The sequence below is a fragment of the Pleurodeles waltl genome, chromosome 1_2, assembly GCF_031143425.1.
Source record: "Pleurodeles waltl isolate 20211129_DDA chromosome 1_2, aPleWal1.hap1.20221129, whole genome shotgun sequence".
In the NCBI taxonomy this organism is placed as follows: Eukaryota; Metazoa; Chordata; class Amphibia; order Caudata; family Salamandridae; genus Pleurodeles; species Pleurodeles waltl.
In genome coordinates this window covers 1,173,871,139-1,173,893,118 of record NC_090437.1, presented here as the reverse complement: position 1 = coordinate 1,173,893,118, position 21,980 = coordinate 1,173,871,139, and the positions used below count along the sequence as shown (strand labels likewise).

General features: G+C 42.0%; 1 protein-coding gene across 3 annotated transcripts in view; it reads right to left on the bottom strand.

Moving 5' to 3' along the window:
* SH3TC1 (SH3 domain and tetratricopeptide repeats 1) overlaps positions 1 to 20,917 on the bottom strand; it is a 220,636-nt gene extending 199,719 nt beyond the window's left edge. The window contains exons 1-4 of one of the 3 annotated variants that reach the window (XM_069203387.1): positions 20,816 to 20,917; positions 6,520 to 6,549; positions 5,342 to 5,671; positions 3,561 to 3,635 (exon numbers count right to left, since the gene is read on the bottom strand). In XM_069203387.1, coding sequence (XP_069059488.1) covers positions 3,561 to 3,635; positions 5,342 to 5,627 — 361 coding nt within the window. In that variant the 5' untranslated portion in view covers positions 5,628 to 5,671; positions 6,520 to 6,549; positions 20,816 to 20,917. Of the gene's footprint in view, positions 1 to 678; positions 743 to 3,560; positions 3,636 to 5,341; positions 5,672 to 6,519; positions 6,550 to 20,815 lie in introns of those variants that run through there. The other 2 variants (XM_069203393.1, XM_069203402.1) reach the window with 2 other exon arrangements.
* Positions 20,918 to 21,980: the final 1,063 nt, after the last annotated feature.

Sequence of the window (21,980 nt, the reverse complement as noted above, 5' to 3'; positions counted from 1 at the left end):
AGATGCTAGTGAGGAAATTGTGCCTCCAGCGGGCCTCAAAAGATCTTGTTGTGAGTCAATGAGGTCCTCTTAATGATTTTGAAACCAGCAACCTCAAAGCCCAGTATTATGTCTCTCGCAGATGACTTTTCATTCATTTTAAGAACACTGGACCTGAACTAGAGTTGGTGGATGGGTACTTAATCACAAGCACAATGCATAGCCTGTCTCCATTATTACAAGTCCAAAATTATATAATGCACTTGTAATAGAATATCTGTCACATGTGTGACAAACTAAAAATCAGGCACATTGTATCAATTAGACAAATAGAGAGGCTCTCCTGATGTCCAATTTTATAATCAAATCACTGCTGGGTGCACTCCATTTCCAATAGGTCCTGCTTATGCTGAGATTCCAGAGCATCTGATCTATCCTAGTCTTAGGAACATTGTTCAGGACAACAGTGGGGTGGGGGTCCTCCGTTACAGAAAACATTTGCTGGTTCTGCATGGGGAATCAAGCCTGCAGTCCTCACTATGGCGAGTGCAAGCCATTAAAACATTAGTTGCACCCATGCTCTCACTGCATGCACCAAACACCACACTGTTGAAAAAAGGTTTTGTTATTAAAAAATCTGTGCGAAGCTCAGATTGTCTTAACATCATTCAACCATTTTGAAAGGGGCCCTGTACTTACCATACATACAGTCATAGTACTTGCCACAGCAACTGGCATATAGCTCCCACTTGCGGTTGATGTGCTGGAAAATAAATCATGTGTGTTAATATTAAAAATGCTTGCTGGTAGTGTGGGCCGGTTGGCGGAGCAGGGTGTCATTGTGCTGCAGGGGGGGTGAACTGGCGATTAGATATTACTATTATGCAGCACATTTGCAACATACTGCCAAATGGAGGACGGACACTGATAGCTGGGAGTAGAGGTTGTATGCTGGTATGTGTGATGGGCAGTCATTGGTGCATATACTGATGTCAGGGGTAGATCTGAACCCGCCACGCCCTACCTGGCCAGGACTACTGCGGAGATCTGGGAGCAGGTAGTTAAACATGTACTCAGACAAGCCCCTTTTGATAGGGAGCTGAACGTATGGGACCTGGCCCCATTTTGGGATATGGAGAGGTCAAAGTCGGCAGAGGCCTGGAGTCTGGGAGGAGGTGAGGTGGCTGGTGATCTTTATCCTAATGGTGAGTTTCTATCCTTTACTGATGCTCAGGATCTGTTTGATCTGGGTCCTGGTCAGTTTCTGCAATATGCAAAAATCGAGAGTGTGGCACGTGAGATTTGAGTCGGTTTTCGGGTCGCTCCTAGGGCAACCTCGGTACTGAATAGTTTGATTAATTGGGGTGAGAGGACGCACTTGATTACTCGGTTTTATAAAGCCCTACGGGAGGATCAACCGGGTGTGATAAGTGTGGGACGTAGAGCATGGGAATCTGATTTGGGGGAGCCCATAGCGGATGCTAATTGGGATATGGCTTTGTCGTTGGTACGAACGGTGTTGTGGAATCACAGGTTCAAGCTGTTGAAGTTTAATTTTGTACACAGAACGTATCTCACACCCCATCGACTGAAAAGGATTGACCCGAACCGTAGAGCGTGCTGCCCTAGGTGTGGTGAGTTTGGTGCTTCTTTCCTACATCTGGCATGGACTTACAGGGCAGTATATGACCTTTGGCAGGAAGTGGTATCAGTGATTGAGGAGGCCACGGGATTGGGGTTGGAGTCAATCCCGACGACCTGTATCCTGGAAGTGGTGCGTAAGCAGAGGGGTAAGGGAGTTGTGTATAAACTGGTGCAGCAAGTGTTGGTACTGGCCAAGCGTAGAGTAGCAATTGGTTGGATGAGCTCTCGGAATCCGATGATTTCCAGTTGGCTGCGAGATCTACTGGAGTGGGGAGCAGCAGACAAGCAGCATATACGCTTGTCACGAAGTGATGAGAGGGCCCTCGCTGATGTGGCGGCTTGGGGTACATTGTTAGAGCAGTTCACAGGTGGGAAGGATGTAAGCTCTATAAGCAGCGATGAGGATGAGGTGGGTGGGGAATACACACATTCCCCTATGAACATGTGGCGACCAATTGTGGTTTCAATATGCTCCTACATGCATAAGTTGTTTAAAGCCTGGTCTAATAAGGCTATGGGTTGGGAAGGTGGGATAGAGGATAAGATCTGTACAGTGGTTATGATTCTCTCTTGACTTGAACTCTGGTGTATATGCCCTCTGGTACTCTTACGTAATGAAGATGTTATGCCTTGCTGTAACCTGCACTATATTGTTTGGTTGGTTTGCATTTTTCAAAACTTATTAAAAACAGTTTTAAAAAAATGCTTGCTGGCCGCAACAGTTGACCTGGGCATAGTGCATGGTACACCACAAATGTTGACATAATCATGCAACCCGATCATGCCAGCACAGCTTTGGTTTTACAAACTGCCCATTAGCCCTCAAACCTGTATGTGAAACTTCTCTGGGGTAACATGGGTTTTTCAAGTAGGGGGTCAGACAACTGACAAACTGAGATGAAGCAAGTATATATACCATTGACAGCTTACTAGACAATGGTCATTTAAAAACTTTCACAGACACCTGCACAGAGTTTGGCCTGAACCTACCCCCTCATGTGAGTTTATTCAGTTGCACTACTCTGTGAAACAGACTGGGGTCGGACCCAAACTTACTTGCTACGTCTTCTATTCAAAAGTGCCTTAAGGTCAGGGGACAATTTTGGGAAGTGCTCTTGGGTTTAAATGGCGTTATCATTGATTCTCTTTTCTCAACAAAGACAGAGAAGGCGCTAAGGTATAGGTAGCAGGAGTATCTAACGGCACAATTAACTAATGAGGAGTGGGCTGACATTTCTATGCTACAAGACATGGGAATAATGTTGGCTGTAGTCTACATCAGCTTTATCAATATTGCACACATTTTTTGGTCCCCCTAAATCACACATCGCATATTAGCCCAATTTCTAACTGCCAGATATATAGATAGGCAGGTTGAGATTCATCATATTTCTCATGAAGCCTTACCCTCCGTCAACTGCATTCCTCACATTGCTCAAGTACATCTCATTGATGCTATACCTTGAACTCTTAATAATGCCTGTGAATCCCCGTTACCTTTTCTTCCTTTCATACCACTCCCTTACTCCAGCCTCATCTAGATGGAATTGGTTTCTTGTTGTGAATTCACAATGTACCTTGATGGTAAAGTGCCATTGTTTTTTTTACTGTTTATGCTTTAAAACCTGTGCAGTATTCGGTTGTGCTTGTGAAAATGGTTGATGGAGGTTACACCTTATTCTAGTGTGTGAAACCCATAACAGGGAGGTAAAACTACACTGGGGATGTACTATACTGTCCAATATCAAAATTTTATCAGTCAGAGCTACCATACGGGGACACATAGACTATAGGCTTCTGGAATGACAAAATGTCAAAAGCAGAATTTGGTAAAACTATGAAGCTGCAAATGTTCCAAAAATGCAGACTCTCATACTCCAAATAAAGTTTGCAGCAACCTTTCATAACAACATTTGTCAAAACATGAATTCACTTACCTGTTGGAAAATGTTCTACAGGATCAACAAACTTCTCTGAGCTCTCTTCAATGCAGTCAATAGTCTGGAGCGAGCCTGAAAAAAGCAAAACTTGACAAATTTTGCTTCAACATAGACACGAGAAGTTGTCTACCATGTTTAATTCAGCCTTGGTTTGCGGTTATATGAGGTGTCACAAAGGAAATCACATGTCCAATTGGAACATTTAAGTTCTATATGTTTATCCACTTTTCACAAGCAGATTTGAGGTTGAGGAAGAAAACAATTATCCAGTGGCATTTTATTCATGGGTTATACTGCTGAATGTGTGTTTTCAGAGACAAAAGGTGATCGGGTTGGGCCACTAGGTTACTTATGGAAAGCAGCTGGGTTGGACAGGGTTGGGACAATATAGTCAAATGTTAATTTATCCCAGGATGCAGAAATTGTGGCGATTCACAGTGATATTGGAGATGGAATTTAGGGAGTCCTTTGCTCTGTTAATAAGTGATGTTTGCAAATCAACCCAAAAAACCAGGGCACTGTAGGAAAGGGAGAGCAGTAAACAAGTAGCTAATTGCATTTGAATATGTCATATTCTTAGGAGCTGGTGGTATATAAGGTGTCTTTAAAATACCTGTGACTTCCTTCAAACATCTTACAGTGGTTTATTGTGCAAAGTCTAATAATAAGGTTTTGGTAATGAACAGGAGATCCAGCTTTGAGTCATATTCTTTTATAGTCTTCAAAGGTGGGACCTCCAATTTCATGCAGGCATCATACCTTCTCAGTAGAGCAGGTGATACAAAAGATTCTTACTAAACAGTCATCCAGGAAGTGGACTGAAGCAACATCTACCACTTAATCCAGATTCAAGTGCCATTTCAAAAACGAGTGACAGCTGGCTGACGTGGCTCTAACAGAGACAGGAGAGGAGAAATGTTGGACTACCATAACCCATGAAATGCAGAGGAAACAAGTACTGAAGGCTTTTGGGAACTAGGGATAGAGACATGCTGCAGGCTATCCCCACTACCAAAGCACAGGTGAGAAGAAATTCTCAAAAACTTTGCTAATGTGCTATGTTCACCATCAATAAGTGGTACTAAATCATATCCAAGTCTTGATCAGGGCCCCTAATTCACATACACTAAACATCTCAGAAAGAGGAACAACTATTTAGTGTGAAGCAGGAAAAAGAAAAGAGTAAAATGGGAATTGCCACCAGTCCAATTGATTCAATGAGAGCCTACAGCAGTACTACTGACCAAAAACCAATTCTGAACCACCACATTGCCATACTGCAGGAGATGTGCACAGAGATAAGGCAAAAAGATAAGTACATAGCCCCAAATTTACTATATGGATAGGGCAAATGTGTAAATTAGATACTGCCACCAAAGAGTACAGTTTAGTAGATTACTGGCACATAGAGACTATGCATCCTTTTTATGAAAACTATCTTAAGGTGGCATTGCATCTACGTAAAATGCAGCCATTGATCTAGAATAACACCATGTACCTCCTCATGAAGACAGAACGAAGACAGTGAAACACTAATGCTGGTGCCATCACTGTCTATTAATTAGGTCTCCATATGCATTTGACAAGCTAAATGTTTGACTTAAATACTGTCTCTCTGCTAACATTGCATTCAATCACCCATTTGTATCACATATACCACTAATACTTCAACTCAAAATGAGAAAAGCAAAAACACAAAAAAGAAATATCACATCTAAAATGGTAAAACACACTGACTGAGAAACAATTACAATGAACTATATAGTTCTGCTACATACCTTTTGTCTCAGATGAGATGGACTCTTTGCTCATGTCATTCATGATTAAGACTGCAGTATTTACAGTACATGGTTCAGCATCAGTTGAATTGTTCTCATCTAAAGTCTGGCTCTTTCCTTCCCATTGCACCATATGTTTTTTCTTCAGTTCCCGATTTGGAAGTTCTGTCTGTGGTCCACCTAGTGGGGTTTCAGACTGTTCATACTGATCTTTATTGATCTTTATTGAAGGATGCTTTGGGTCTCCAACTGAAAAGTCTGTTGTTACAAATGATGGGTAATCCATACCTTCCAGTGTCCCACGATGCTATCAGAAACACATAGCGACAACTAAAGGAAACATTTACACAGTGATTAATGTTAAAATGAAGCCACTTAGAACTTACAAGAACAATGGGCAATGTTACCATACAATGTGAAAAGTGAAAACTCCTAAAGCTCCTCGCCTACACTTTCAAGGCACTACATAACACTGGCAGTCAAGCCTTCTCCAACATTGCTCTTAAAGAGTGAAGTGACATCCAACTACCCATAAAAGCCCCCCCTAACTTCTTGAGTTCTGCAAGAAGCTGAAGACCCAGCTTTTCGAGTAGTCACACTAAGCCATAGATTTGGGTAGCCTCACACCTGCTCAGCACCAGGATATCCTCTCGGCTGAAAGTGTGCTCTACAAATCTGCATAACACAGCATAAAAAGCGGAATGAAAAATTAAAGTTTCACAATTGTATCTATACTTGCCCAAGTGCCGCCTAAATGTCACAGGGATGGGGATGCTCATGCCATCCTGAAACAATGTCACTCTGGTACCCAACCAAGTGTTAGATGTAATGATTACATGAATCATGAATTTAATAATTTTGAGTCATATTCCATAATGGTCTTGGTCACAGTGCTAGGCATGGACCAAACATATCCACATCAACGCTGGCTCACACTAACAGGATAATCTAGCCTAAACCATATGGCCATGGAAAAGAACAGGCACATCAAATTTAACAGTGGTTAGATAAATTGCCGTTAAGAGGGGCAATTACACTGACGTCTCTATTGTTTATTCTGGGGCAGGGTGAAGACTTCTTTGCATATTGTTTGTCCCGGAGTGTGATGTCACTAATGAAAGAAAATGATAGTGTAATAAGTAGTGTTTAAAAATATTTCAAGAAATTCCAGTCATCACCTTTGAGCTGTACATATGTTCGAGGTTTGCCTGAAAAATACAATAAAAGATCATCTATCAGCACTTTGCGATGTTTCACATTTATGAAGGCAAGAGTTTTCCATAATAAGGAAAACGGTCTGCTACTTTCAGTTTTCAATGCATCAAAAATTCCAAGAGTAAAGTTTGTGTAAATTTGCCTTTGCACATTTAATATTTTATTTTCTTACTGACAAAACATTTCCCCTTGCGCAAAAGCCTTTTTTCACATATTACATTGCTGTCATGGAAATACACTTCCTCCTGCTTTTAACTAGAGTCGTTTTACATGAGATTCCAGAGTGGAAAGTTACCGTCAAGTTATATGTTATATGTTAAGCATCTCCACAACCTGTCCTTTCCCCCAATGTGAATCCTATATGTACTTTGAATATCTTTTTTATGCACCTAGTTTACACTAAGATGCACAAGAAAACACTTTTGGGAATGAGAGAGAGAGCGTGTGAGAGAGAGAAAGACAGAGAGAGAGAGAGAAAAAGAGATGATAGCATATCCCTTCCCAAACGTAAATCACGCAGTAATGCTTAAACTAAGACATGCACTCTACCCGGGGTAAAGGTAAAAGAGGAAAACACTGGTGCAGAAGAAGGGTATGTGTTACTTGAACTACGGGTCTTTAACGCTTTATAATTTTCATTCTGTGGACACCAACCAGAGTGAGCCACCAAAGGGAAGTTCAGATATTTTTGGAACAAAGCGATGTGAGGTACCATTTAAAATGTCAGAAAACACGAATGCACACTAAAACAAATATAAAACAGCAAAAATATCTTTAACAAAAATATGAATAATTATTATATTGCTATACACATTAGAAATTATGTATTACACTGCGAATATAAAAAATACCATTTTAATTTGTGTCTTCCATATATGATAGTACGTACAAAATTTAACGCCAGACTAGAACATTAACAAATCAAAGTTAAAGGCAAAATGGTTAACAAATACGAAAACTGAACTAATGTAAAAAGAATACAGCTCCAAGAACAACTGACCATAAACCTGCCCATATTGAAATTTCCAACACATATACCTCAATCTGCACAAAAAACAGACAGCTTCCTGTAAAACATTAAGTTTACTTACTCTTTCTAACTAAAATCCATACCGTAAAGCACTGTTTATTTCCCAAAATAATAAATAAATATAAGTAAACAAAATTAAATGCATATTCTTGTTTTATAAAACAGTTTCAACAAAAAGGAAAAACTGTTAAGTACTACAAAATCCAAGAGCAGTCAAACGAATCTGGAAAAGATTGAAAGTACAAAATGCAAAATGTTAGACATCACTTAGCCTTATAACCTTTGAAATAATAATTAAATACAGTGCACTTATATTCCTCATGTCTATAGCATTCACAGATTCCAAAATGTCCAATATAGTTACATACACAACTTCACAGAAAGGGAAGCCAATACTAGTCTATAAGGGTAGCACAGCATTAAACGTGAAAAATGACTAGGTGAGGATTAAATCTACTCAAATGATTGTTACAGTAGAGCCATTATCATCAATGACACTGTTTAGAACGTAAAGACCATAAACATCTTTCTAACATATGTGATGTACAAGTTCATAATGCGCTGAACGTTTAACAGATAGAAGCACTAGCTCTTCCACACAACAAGAACAATTTTAAAGATTAGGACCCTGATGTATGCAATTTTTATTTTCACAAATTAATCACAAATTGGGTAGGACACAAAATTCCAAACCATAGGGGTGCAATCCGTCGCAAATTACAACTCACTAGGTTTGTATGCCATCACAGGGATAGTGAACTGTTGGACTCAGCAGACCAACACGTCTGTGATCGCTTTCATAAAAAAGTAAAATCTAGTTGTCTAGTTGGCGTCGAGTTTTCAAAACTGCGCAGGTTTGCTAGGTTTCCCTAGGTGCCGGCTGAGATAGAGGCCAAAATCCACAGCTAGGCACTTTGCAAAAAACAGCTCTGTTTTCTTTGGGAAAATGTGATGTGTCCACATTGTGTTTTGGGGCTTTTCCTGTCGCGGGCGCTAGGCCTACCCCCACAAGTGAGGTACCATTTTTATCAGGAGACTGGGGGAACGCTGGGTGGAAGTAAATGTGTGGCTCCTCTCAGATTCCAGAACTTTCTGTCACCAAAATATGAGGAAAAGGTGTTTTTTCGGCCAGATTTTGAGGTTTGCAAAGGATTCTGGGTAACGGAACCTGGTCCGAGCCCCACAAGTCACCCCATCTTGGATTCCCCTAGGTGTCTAGTTTTAAAAAATGCACTGGTTTGCTAGGTTTCCCAGGTGCCGGCTGAGCTAGAGGCCAAAATCCACAGGTAAGTAGTTTGTAAAAAACACCTCTGTTTTCTGTGGAAAAATTTGATGTGTCCACGTTGTGTTTTGGGGCATTTCCTTTCGCGGGCGCTAGGCCTACCCCCACAAGGGAGGTACGATTTTTATCGGGAGACTTGGGGAAACGCTGGGTGGAAGAAAATTTGTGGCTCCTCTCAGATTCCAGAACTTTCTGTCACCGGAATGAGAGGAAAAAGTGTTTTTTTGGCTAAATGTTGGGGTTTGCAAAGGATTCTGGGTAACAGAACCTGGTAAAAGCCCCACAAGTCACCCCATCTTGGATTCCCCTAGGTGTCTAGTTTTCAAAACTGAGCAGGTTTGCTAGGTTTCCATAGGTGCCGGCTGAGCTAGAGGCCAAAATCCACAGCTAGGCACTTTGCAAAAAACAGCTCTGTTTTCTTTGTGAAAATGTGATGTGTCCACGGTGTGTTTTGGGGCATTTCCTGTTGCGGTGCTAGGCCTATCCACGCAAGTGAGGTACCATTTTTATCGGGAGATGTGGGGGAAACACAGAATAGCAAAACAAGTGTTATTGCCCCTTGTCTTTCTCTACGTTTTGTCCTTCCAAATGTAAGACAGTGTGTAAAAAAGACGTCTATTTGAGAAATGCCCTGTAATTCACATGCTAGTATGGGCACCCCGGAATTCAGAGATGTGCAAATAACCACTGCTTCTCAACACCTTATTTTGTGGCCATTTTGGAAATACAAAGGTTTTCTTGATACCTATTTTTCACTTTTATATTTCAGCAAATGAATTGCTGTATACCCGGTATAGAATAAAAACCCATTGCAAGGTGCAGCTCATTTATTGGCTCTGGGTACCTAGGGTTCTTGATGAACCTACAAACCCTATATATCCCCGCAACCAGAAGAGTCCAGCTGACGTAACAGTATATTGCTTTCAAAAATCTGACTTCGCAGGAAAAAGTTACAGAGTAAAACATGGAGAAAAATGGCTGTTTTTTTACCTTAATTTCAATATTTTTTTATTTCAGCAGTTATTTTCTGAAGGAAACACTTGTAGGATCTACACAAATAACCCCTTGCTGAATTTAGAATTTTGTCTACTTTTTAGCTTTCTGGGATCCAGCATTGGTTTCTTACCCATTTTGGTCACTAACTGGAAGGAGGCTGAAAGCACAAAAAATAGTAAAAATGGGGTATGGCCCAGTAAAATTTCAAAATGGTATTGGAAAATGGGGTTTTCTAATTCAAGTTGATGCCATTTTCAAGGAAAAAACCACGAGCTGCCTTCTGCAGCCCTTTTTTCCAATTTTTTTGAAAAATGTTTTACTGTATTTTGGCTAATTTCTTGGTCTCCTTCAGGGGAACCCACAAAGTCTGGGTACCTCTAGAATCTCTAGGATGTTGGGGAAAAAAGGACGCAAATTTAGCATGGGTAGCTTATGTGAACAAAAACTTATGAGGGCCTAAGTGCGAACTGCCCCAAATAGCCAAAAAAAGGCTCGGCACAGGAGGGGAAAAGGCCTGGCAGCGAAGGGGTTAACACTTTCAAACTCACAACTACTGATCTTAAATACACCCAACCAAACAAGTGCTTATTTAAGTAAAGTTGTACTTTCTTGGCAATACTGGTGTAATCAGTTTCAGATTTTTTTCTGTAAATGAGAGCAAGGACTCATCCTAATTCATTAAAAAAACAAAAACAGTTTCAAGTGGAGTTTCGGCTGCAAATTAAAATAAAAAAAAACTTGAATTTAGCCAGCTATAGTTAGTTCTACTTTCCATATCACACAACAGACATGCGAACCTGCGAACTCACACACCAAATGCAAAGCATTCGAATGAAAGCAATACACTTCAAATTATGAGAATACCATTCACGTGACTCAACCACATCCATCTTCATACATATCAAATAGTAACCACATTAATGGAACTAACTAAAGTCTTTTAGAGGCCAATTCACAGGCAACTTCTGAGAAGTCAGAAATGTGCACAATGTAGGCTTCCCACTTCTTTGGTGGATTCAGAAACCAGACAATTCAAGGAATTATATGAAATTCTGGGGATTTCTGGTGCACTACTCTTGAATGGCAGTTACTTATTTTGATTGTACATAGAGCTGGCAAACCACAGGATTATGCATGTAAGAAACATGGATTAGCACATTTACTTATATTTTCTCCTCAAGAAAAATATGTTTACTGGTGGAGGAATATCTTCCATTACCACCCACCTATGCAAAACTAGAAGTAAAAGGGTGTTTGTAGGAAAGTGCCTCTTTTTGCATGGTTACCCCCATTTTTTGCAGACTGATGATGCTGGTTTTTATGACTTTGTGCACTGGGACTCTGCTACCCAGGCCCCAGTACAGGTGCTCTGACCCCATAAGCATGTCAAAATAGGCTATAGTCCTAACTGGCATACTGAATTTACCTATAGGTCCCTAGCATATGGCACAAACTGTATCCAGGGTCTGTAAGTTAAATGCCACTAGTGGCCTGCAGCACCTATTATACCATTTGCTACAGGAACAGCATAAACATGACTTCAGGCCTACCATTGTAGCCTGACTAGGGTATATAAAAAACTGCAACCGAACTTATCAAAATAAGCCTTGTAGGCTGGTCTAAACATTCTTTTAATAAGTAAACATGTCCTTACAGTAATTACCACCTAAAACTGTTTTCACTGTAGCAAGGTTGGCTGTAAACACTGGGATGCACTGTTAAATTTAATAATGCTATCTTCGACTAGGCCTAGGAAACTGCTAGAAATGTCTTTCTTGGATTCTGTGTAATACTAGTATTAATTAAAAGCCCAATTCAATAGTGGGACAGATTTAGTTTTAAAAAGTTACCCTTTCCCTCCCTGAAGCCTCTAGAGGCTAATATGTATTAATCTCCAGCTGCAGCATTTTGAGTGCTCAAGCCTTGATGAGGTGTGACATTTTCTCCCAAAGAAGAGACAAATACCTTAGGAATAAGGAGGTGTTGTTCCCTTGACAGGATGACAAGTGGGCTGGGCCCAAGAACTTGATTAACCTCAAAGAGGACTTCAAAGAGACTTCCTTGTCATAGGCAATATTAGCTGGAACCTGGGCAAGACCTTTCCACTGTTCCATGAGTTAGGAGGACTTCAATACCAGTGGAGAGGGAGTAGTTTAACGTGTTTCCCTGGCCATACCTCTGGGTGGGTACACAGGCTCTGTGCAAGGGAAGAAGGGCTTCACCTCTTGAATTTGGCAGAGAGGGACCACTGTGATGAGTCATCTCCACCCACAAGCTGGTGCAAGGCATAAATGTTGCTCCCCAGAAACCCTCTTCAGAACACTCAGGATCTGTGAAAGAACAGAAGGACTTGGCCTGTTTGAAACTGTTAAGGAGACCTAAAGGGAAAAGGGCTGGACCTGCTCCTACTTGTACCCAAGAAAAAGAAGTGGACTGTAAGGGACAGTTAGCTGATCTGCTGTTAAGCTACAGGGCCACAACAAGCTACAGGAAGCTTTATAGATCTGCCCTGGACGCTACGGGTGGCTTGTGCTGGATGAGTCTCAAACCCCAAGTGGTGTTCCTGACTGTGTCAAAGTGTACTCCTCCTAACAGCCTGAAATAAACTGGGACTTAGAAATGTCTTGGTTTAAAGAACTCCAGAGGACTGAGACAAACCTGCCATGACACTCTGAGCAAGGTGCATTGCAGTTGGGCTGAAAACTCAGGTTTCTATCAATAGAAGCTGTTTTGCTTCAGCAATTCCATTTCACCGGAATCTCATGGAGAGGGTATCAAGCCTTGTTGAGGCCTCCCCAACAACAGACTGCAGCCTTCCCCGGTGGAGGTATATGAACACCAAGAAAGGCCAAACATAAAAAACCTGAAGCAAAAGTATCTGACTGACAAGAGCATTTCCCTGGGTGTGAATTTTCTAGTTTCTCACTCAGAACTTTTCCTGCTCACTGGGATTGTGTCCAGTGCCTATGCAATGATGTGGAGACCTATTCAGATTCATTCTGCTGCCTTGCCCCGTTTAAGGACTTTGACTTCCATTTTCAAGACTAAGGGACCAAATTTAAATTCTGACGGACAGCCAATTGTTCCACCAGGTCGACGGTGTAAATTACCCCATTGCCCTGGTGGAGGAGCTGCCTGTCAGATTTATAAATGGCCACCAAGCTAACAGTCATTTATAAAGCACTGCCAGAAACCACCTTCATTGCGACGGTTCTTGTCAATATATTTCACTGTCTGGTGCAGAGCCTGTCAACATGACAGAGTCATGCACGTAATAGGTTTCTTTTTTTTAAGTTTCAAAAGGCTAATCCCAAAACTGGATTTTCTCTTGAAAATAAAAAAGAAAACACTCCCCTCGCCATGGGAATCCTCTCCCATGGCGAGGGGAGCATATAGTAATTTTCAATTCCCCTTACTACCAGGGTTTTCCCAACGGTGATAGGCAGGGAAACTGACCTGTAATTGCATCCACCTAAATGAGGTCGGCGGAACTAAAGGTCTGCCTCAGACGGCCTTTACTTTGAAGGGCCATGGGAGGGGTTTAATCACGGCAGAGACGGAGTTGCTTTCACGGTGATTAAACCTATGGAACGCCTACATCTTCCTCGGGTTGGAGGACCATTATCTAGGCAGTATGTTGCGACGGAGTATCTATACCACCAAGATATAAATCATCCTCTAAACCCAAAGGTAAAACCTTCAACTGGGTAGGATCTAGTTGACGTATCGGACCCACACACCATCACGGTTGGCCTCAAATCACACTGAGGCCCTGGTCTACTGCAACCAGCTGACCTACACTGCAGCTTAAAGCTTTTTGGCAGTACTTCTATTTAAAACTTTAAACATCCATATCTCTAGTTCCCTTCTATTGGATTTTTGTTGTTTTGGTGTTGTTTGATCATTAAATTAGACTTTAGTTTTATAAATTGGAGAGGGATTTTTAATCTGTGTGTTTTCAACGTTCTGACTGTTTTGGTACTTCTAAAAGCTTTACACATTTTCTTAAATTAAGCCTGTCTACTCAGTGCAATAGCTACCAGGGTTTGAGCTCCGGTTTAACTTACAGAAACCTTTACTGGACCTAATAAAATAGTGGAATAATTACTTGCGGTGGCCTCCCAACCACCCAAAGTAATAATCCACTTTCTAATAGTGTTTTCAGACCGAGTATGCATATATGCATCTATTGGCACCGTAGTTAAGAATACCAATTCAGTTTGAAACCATTTGGAAGCTTAGAGACTGTCTACAAAAATACCTTTTTGTATGTGTTCCCAAAAGGCCTAGATTGCCACACCTGCTGCTCCTCTGCTGGAAGCCCCTATTTTCCCACACTTAACCCTAAATTTAACACACAAAAAATCCTCCATAAAGACTGAAACTACCGATTGTAAATCCAAGTGTACTTTATGTGGTTGCTGGTGCGTAAGACCGCAACACTTTTGTGAATAAGACTATTAAACAGCAGCACATGCTAATAAGGATTATCTGTGCATAACATAGCAAACCAGTAAATACAACACCGGATTTGAGACCCAGTAGCTCATGCATAAAATGATTCATTTTCACTAAACTACAAAGAAGGAATGCTATGGAACTGACTCATTAAAGCATTTATGAGTGGGGGTGGGTAGTACTCAGGAGTACTCTTTTACATACTCTTAAATGGTTTTGTAAATTAGCCCTGAAACCCCAACTCCTTATTAGTAAAAGTGTAAAGAGGGCACAGTTCTTTGCATTTGTAAATGAATATTCCCATTGTATTATTCCAATGTTTAATGTTTTGGGCCAAATTTACAAAGGAATGAAAGATGACACAAAAGAGTACAACAGTAGTACTACTTCATATAATCCAGAATGCCTTTGTGAATTTGGCACCTGTACATTAAACAGTAGAGATGTTGGCTCAGATCTGCCACATTCTCAAGGCACTAGAAAGATATGGCAGAACAATAGATCATGCGTTGCTATCTCTCCAGGTCTCTGGTAGGTTGCCACAGGGGTGCAGGAGGTAGAACAATACCAGTGAACTTACTGCCAGCAGGACACCAACTTTCTGCTTTCTTTTCGAGAGCAGCGAGCACAGTCCTTGAGTTGCTAAGGGTAAGAAATGACAGAAGAAGGTAGGGTAGAGTGAAAGGATACAAAGATCTGTTTATATTTATTTGTAAATATTTTGGAATGGGGTAGATTGTGGTGAGGAGGGTGGCCAGGGCACAGGTATTCGTAGTTTTCTTGCCTATTACTAGAAGAAGGGAGAGCAAACCAAGGAGGGTGGGAAGAGTAGCAACAAACCAGGTATATTTTTATTTAAACATATAATGACTGAAGATGAACATAAAGAAGTGGAGAGAGTGAAAAAGGCTATGGTGTGCATGGCTACACATAACTTTCCGCATCATGCTGGGGGAGGTTGGGCGGGGGTGAAATTGACCAAAAGAGGGGGGCACACGCTACATAAATTTGAACACAGGGTAGATGTCGATTTTGAGTTTATTGTCCATCTCAGAGTTCAAAGTGACATCAGAGACAACTTGAAGTTTGCACTGTCTATAACGTCTGTAAAACAACCTTGATATTGAGCACTACCCATCGATAATTCTCTATGTTATGACAGCGTTCCTAACAGGTTAATTAGCAACTAGGCTTTCAAAATCACATTGTTCTTCCCTGCTTTGATGACACATCAGCATCACTGTTTAGACATCACAATAGTCCCAAAGGAGGAGGTATTTAAACAGGCTATGATTTTTCTACAATCAAAAAAGACCTCACCGTGCCCAAATCAAAAGGTAAACCTTCTCAAAGGAAAAGGAATTAAAATAAAACAGAAAGCTAAAAAACACACTTGTCCAGTAAACAATCAAGCACCAACACTTTTCAAACGTAAACATGTGTTGTTAAATCACAGCCAAACAAATGGATAATGTTAGGAAAAAAACTTCACAAAATTGAAATATTTTAAAGTTTGCAATTTATATATACATATTAAACTTAATTTACAAACACTGCATTATTCTTCAGTAAGTATGAAAAATATATTTTTTGAAAAACTACATTTGGGACCAACAAATACTAGAATGACTGGCTGTGTTCAACAACTCGATTTTTTCACCTCTGCATTCTAAGTACCTGCCACGGGCTCTGATTACAGGTGGGTCAGTGTTTTCAGACCCCTGTATTAACCCGTTTATGCAGGGCTCGGAAATTCCGAGTTGGGCTGTATTTACTGCATGCTGTAATTACCAAGTGCATTAACTATCTCACCATTCTGTAAGTTTTGGCATGTCAAAGCTGCCGGAATTTAACAGGAGAAAAGTGTACGGTATTTAATGTAACATGCAGATTTTGGTGCGCAAAAATTTCCCAGAAATCCATTTGTTTGCACCTGATAAATAACATAAACCAGACGCACAGCGGCGAAAGGGCTTACCTTTCACTCAAATGACACTCTACTCACCTGTCACTCTCCCAGCCCACCCTGCACTCACTCACAAACACATCACTCACCATGGATCCACTCCTCCCACTATGCACTGTCATCTGCACCCAAACTCAAATGGGCACATCACTCACTCTGCACTCACTCCTCTCACCCTACTCTCACACAGGCACATCTCTCGCCCTGCACTCACATAGGCACACAACTAACCTTGCACTCACACCCCTCAAACAGACGCATTACTCACCCTGGACTCACACCACTCACCATGCACTCCCTCCTCTCACCCTGCACTCAAACGGGCACAGCGCTAAGCCTGAACTCGCACTGGCACTGTGTTTACCCATCACTCACGTAGCTTACCATGCCTGAACACAAGCACAATGGTCTGACAAAACTGGCAGGGACACACCACTAACTCCTATCACCATGCATTCACCAGTTACCCCACAGTTCACCCTTCACTCTCACTGCTCACCCTTCACTCAGACAGGCACAGTGGTCACCAGGCCCTCAGACTCCTCACTCTGTATTTACACCGCTCACACCACTCACCCTGAGTTCACTCCTCTCACTCCTGTCGCCCAGGATTCTCATGGGCCCGCCTCTCCCCCTCCACTGTTTCTGCTAGCCCTGCACTCACATTGGCACACATTTCACCCTACACTCACGCCACTCATACTGCACTCACTCACACTATTCACCATCACCCAGCACTTACACAAGCACACCTCTTATGCTGCACACATCGAAATTACCCAACTCTCATGAATATACGTGTGTACAAAGGCCCCCGCAGAATACCTGCTCTTACAATAGTACTAGATGCCTAGTCTGCTCTATCTGCAACTACAGGGCCAGTGCAAGAGGGGAGACTGGACTGAAGCTGTGGGACGGTTCAAGGAGGGAGATCAGGGCTGGGGCTTTGAGGGGATGGTGTGCAATTGAGGATCGGTCTGAGGCTCTGGGGATCAGCTGAGAGCACATGATAATGTGGTACAGGAGGATAATGCAGGGAAAGGCTGCAGAGGGGGCAACAGACAACAGGCTAATGATGACAGAAGCTGTGTGCTGGTGAGGGAATTGTGTGGGGACTTCGGGCCAGCGGTGTGTTACCGGGGGGGGAGGGGGAGGGGGGGGGGGAACAGCACTTGCTCCGGAGGTACTTTTTAATCCTACACCTGGGCCCTGTTGGCCTGGATAGGGGCCTGCTATTTTCTCGCCTGCTGAAGCCACGACGTAGATCAGCATTTGGACCCCGTTGGCCTGCGTGGTGGTAGTGCTCTGTGGAGGCATATACCACAGTGGAGAGCTGTTTGAAGCTGTGGCACCAGCTTCTGTAGGACATAGGACACTGGGGCTCAAGCCCCAACAATATTTTGGCCGAGAGGCTGGGGTTTGTGAAAGCACACCAAAGCCTGTGTTGCGCATGCATACACGGACACCAGCATTGAGGTTTTCTGTTTGTCTTCTCAATTAAGACACGTTCAGTTGCTGATGCCACACAGTGAGAAAAGGAGGGGTGAGGTTTGTGGTTGGTGCTATAACATTGGCCCTACAGACCTTCAGAGCTGTCATTGTGGTAAACAGTCACGTTTATAGCAAGCTCCAATTTTGTAAAGGAGTTTAAATGTTTGGCTGTTATCCGTTGAATGTGTACATGAAATACAAATGTTTGACTTTTCACCACTTCAATTATTTATCTCTGATTGTTTCCAAAAATAGAGGCTGACAATCCCAAACAAACTTATTTTTAAACTTTTTGCATAGTTGCCCATTGTCTTGTGTGATGCTTTCAGCCAGTCCTGACTTTCCATTCACCACATTACTTCATTCTGGGACATGTAATGGTCTCATTTTTTACACTGTAAATTAGGCAGGAAAATCCCAACATGCAAAGTGTTACCAGTAAAAAGCCATGGTTGCCAAAGGAGTCAAGCATTCCATATGCTTGATATCATATGCTGGGATATCACATTTTAGAAAGTGGATTAGTTAATTTCCAATACTGTAACGTGTGATCCACAAGTGAAACCAAACACAATCACTTGTTTTTGCTAAGGTTCACTAAAAGGCAAGACAGGTATAGCAGGGGCAGCAGCAGTGCTAGGGTTTTGTAGCATAATACAAGCAGATTTGACCAATGGAAGTGTGTGTGAGAGAGAGAGAAAGAGAGAGAGAGAGAAAGAGGAGGGAGAGAGTGTGTTTGTGTGTGCGTGCACGTGTGCATGTGTGAGACCGAGTTCAATTGTACAAAAGACTGCAAGAGAAATAGTGAGATTGTGTTTGAAACTATGTGGAAGAATCAGTGTCTGTGTCAGAATATTTTTATGTGTGAGTGTATGTGTCTTATGCTTGCAAATGTGATACTGGTCTGGCATACTGGAGGTTATTTTTCTTGCCTTATGCACAAGAGCACTAAAAGCATATGGATGGGAGGTGTTACACCAGGACAAACTTCAGGCCTTGCAAGTAATTCTTAGCATACAGGGTACATCCAAAGCAAAACGCTGGAACTGACATTTGAGGTAATTCTTGTCATGAGATACCCATGACTATGGGTGGAGTATCTATCACAAAATTCTGGCACTGGATTATTGTATGTAATCCTTGTCACAAGGAGCTCACGCATGAAAAATGCTGTAATTTTCTGATTTATGACATTTGAAAAAAAAAAATGGGATCTACTTCTAGGAAAGGCAAGGCAACCCTTGCACACCATGAAAGTACTGGAATATATCTTTAATGGTCTTTCAGGGTATATCGCGTTAAAGCAAATTTGACCCAAAAGTCCCCACTTTCCCCAAAGCCACTCACAAGAAGTCTGTTTCCTCGTTTTTCTCACTGGAATTCAGGGGGAAGTATCACACCCCACCACTTACAAAGACCTTTAGCAGCTGCTGATGAGCAGAACTGGCAGGGTGCGGAGGGCGTAAGGAGTAAATTGCACACTGTGTCTGCAGACAGGAAAGGAGCAGAGATTTGGTGATGAAATAACAGCACGGTCTTATTTTACAACAGACATAACTGCTTGCAATTATTCTGCTACATGTAATTGTTCCTGATATACAGTCAAAAATGGGCCATGAGATCCAGGTTACCCTAATAACTCTCTGAATCTGTCTCCCATGGCTGGAAGGAGCTGGCTGTGTGTGGGCTGCTGCAGTAGGGGAGAGCGAACTGAGACAGTGGGTTGGTGCGGGAGGCAGGATGGACCTGAGGCTGCTGGAGCTTCAGCAACTGAGCTGTCTGTCGGTGCACTGGGATAGAAGGGAAGAATAAACTGCTTATTCTGCACAGCACACATGTATTTGGGGAAGGAAAGAAACATGTACAGATGCCTTTGGAACATTGTGATGAATGCTACAGCCATTTGGAATGAGGGAAGATGCTTACTGGGAAGCTCTATTCGCTATTGCTATTAGCTGATCAATAAAAACATAGTCCATGCTGTAATTCATGCACACAGTGAGCACGTCATGACGCTTCAGCAACACTATTAGCAGAATTCCATTCAGCAGCGTACAGGAGTACGACAAGCACTACTTCTCGATTGGAGCACACTTCTTCCGCCACATAAAATGCTGTACTCAAGGTAACCAACATGCGGGAGGAGACAAAGACCCTCTCTCAGGTGTATTTCTAAAAGCTCTTTATCTCGCGCACGGGTTCTTTTTCGTCTTTGAGCTCCCCCTTTATCACACTTTTTCCATCTTTCTATTCCTCCTTTTGTGTTTTTCTCTCTTTTTTTTCTGGAACAAAGTATAAAGAGGAAACACAAACCCAGGGCACCAAAAATGAGTGGGTTCCACCTGCAAACACCGGCTCAAATGAAGGATCTGGAACAACATCCCTATATCCTTCAGGGCTGCTCCAACTCTGCTCCAATTACATCACAATGCATTATCCATTCACAACCCCGCTTCCTCTAGTATTACGCCTTGACGTTATGCTTGTCTGGCTGGGTTCAGGCTATAGAAATGCCCTTCACATACATACCGGTACCCTTGTTTATCTGGTGTGATAAAAAGCAGCTGGAGTCCAACAAACGCGGAACTAGGGCCCAAGACTTCTTCGAGTCAAGTTCTCGTGGTCAATGATGTAAAAAACACCCCATTACCCTTCCACATATCCTGAGAACAACAGGCCCTGGGTGTTGTAAATAACCACGATTCAGCAGCCGAATGAACAAACTAATGAAACCGCCGTCTCAAACAACATTATATAAAAAGTAATTAAGTGGGTCATTAAACTTTTCAGCAAGGTCACTTTGCGTTACAATCAATAACACTTAAAACATATAAAATAACTTTAAAGAGCCATTTCAATACGATTCTCTAACAATATGTTTTTTCACAGATGTACAACGATCATTTTTCTCTAGAACATTCCAGGATCATCATTAAACTGAAGATCCGGATACAACAATAAGCTGACATCGATGTTATGTAATGCATAATGTCAGATACTGCAGAAACCACCGCTTAGAGCTGATATTTTTCTTACCTTACTGCTCGTCGAGTCTGCTCTCTCTGGCGAGCAAAAAATCAGCCTGAAGTCCTCTGCCCTGTTCGGAACTGACTTCAGATGGGTCTCTTCCTGTGTGAACTTTTTACCTTTCCTGTTGACTGAATACCTCAGTTGCAAGCTGCAGACTAACATTGTGTTGACCATTAACGGATAAGGTTAGTTAAAAAAACACCCGCTTTGTTGTTAAAGTGCACCCAGATTAAAAACTATCACGTTAACTGCAAAAACAAAGAAATAATTTGCCAGGCCCGTCAGCGTGTTTTAGAATCTCTGGCAAGAAACCATTGGCACGTTGGGTTTAACTTGCTGTTTAAGTAAACAACATGCAGCCGCTTGTGGAAAAATGTTCCACTCTGAAGAGTTTTTCCGTGTTTTGAAGCTAATTAATTGGCGTGTTCTACCTCATCCAGATAAAAAAAGTCAGAGCTGGAACAGCTGTGAACTTTCACGAATAAACTGCCTCCCGCTTCTGTTTTATTGAAAAACAAACTAACGTTTAGGGGCACATTTATCAATAATGACACCGCGCTGCGCAAGGCAATGTTGTGTCAGAAATATTTGCGCCCTGATGCAGCATTTCCACTTACAATGGACGCACAGTATTTATATGACGGCGTACCACGGCTTAAGGACCGGAGATTCATCACAAATTTCCACGCATTGATGGCGACAATGGCCATTCTACGTGAGGCAAAGTTGATTTATTTGCGTGTTGCAAAGCACCTATACGTGCCCCAAATCAGCATTGCGTCACATATGAGTGCTCAGCTAAGCGGGTGCACTCTAAAAAGAAGTGCAATCTACAAAAAATATTCATCAGGATTGATAAAGAAAGGAAGGAGCCTCACGGAGGGAGCCAGGAGGGTAGTAACCTCAGCCCAAAGACTTCACATCAGCTCTGGGGAAAAGAAAAGGAAGCCTAACTTCAGTGAGGAGGAGAACTAGATATTAATCATTGAGGTGACCAAAAACGAACACCTTTTATTTGGCGCCTCAAAATTGCAATTATCAGGGAAGGTTGCAATATGGAAAACCTAACAGATAAGATAAAGTGTTTTGCACAAACACAGAAGGCAGTCGCTGAGTGCAAGAAGAGGGGGCATGACTTCAAACGTAGGCCATAAGAAAATCTGGCCAGGAA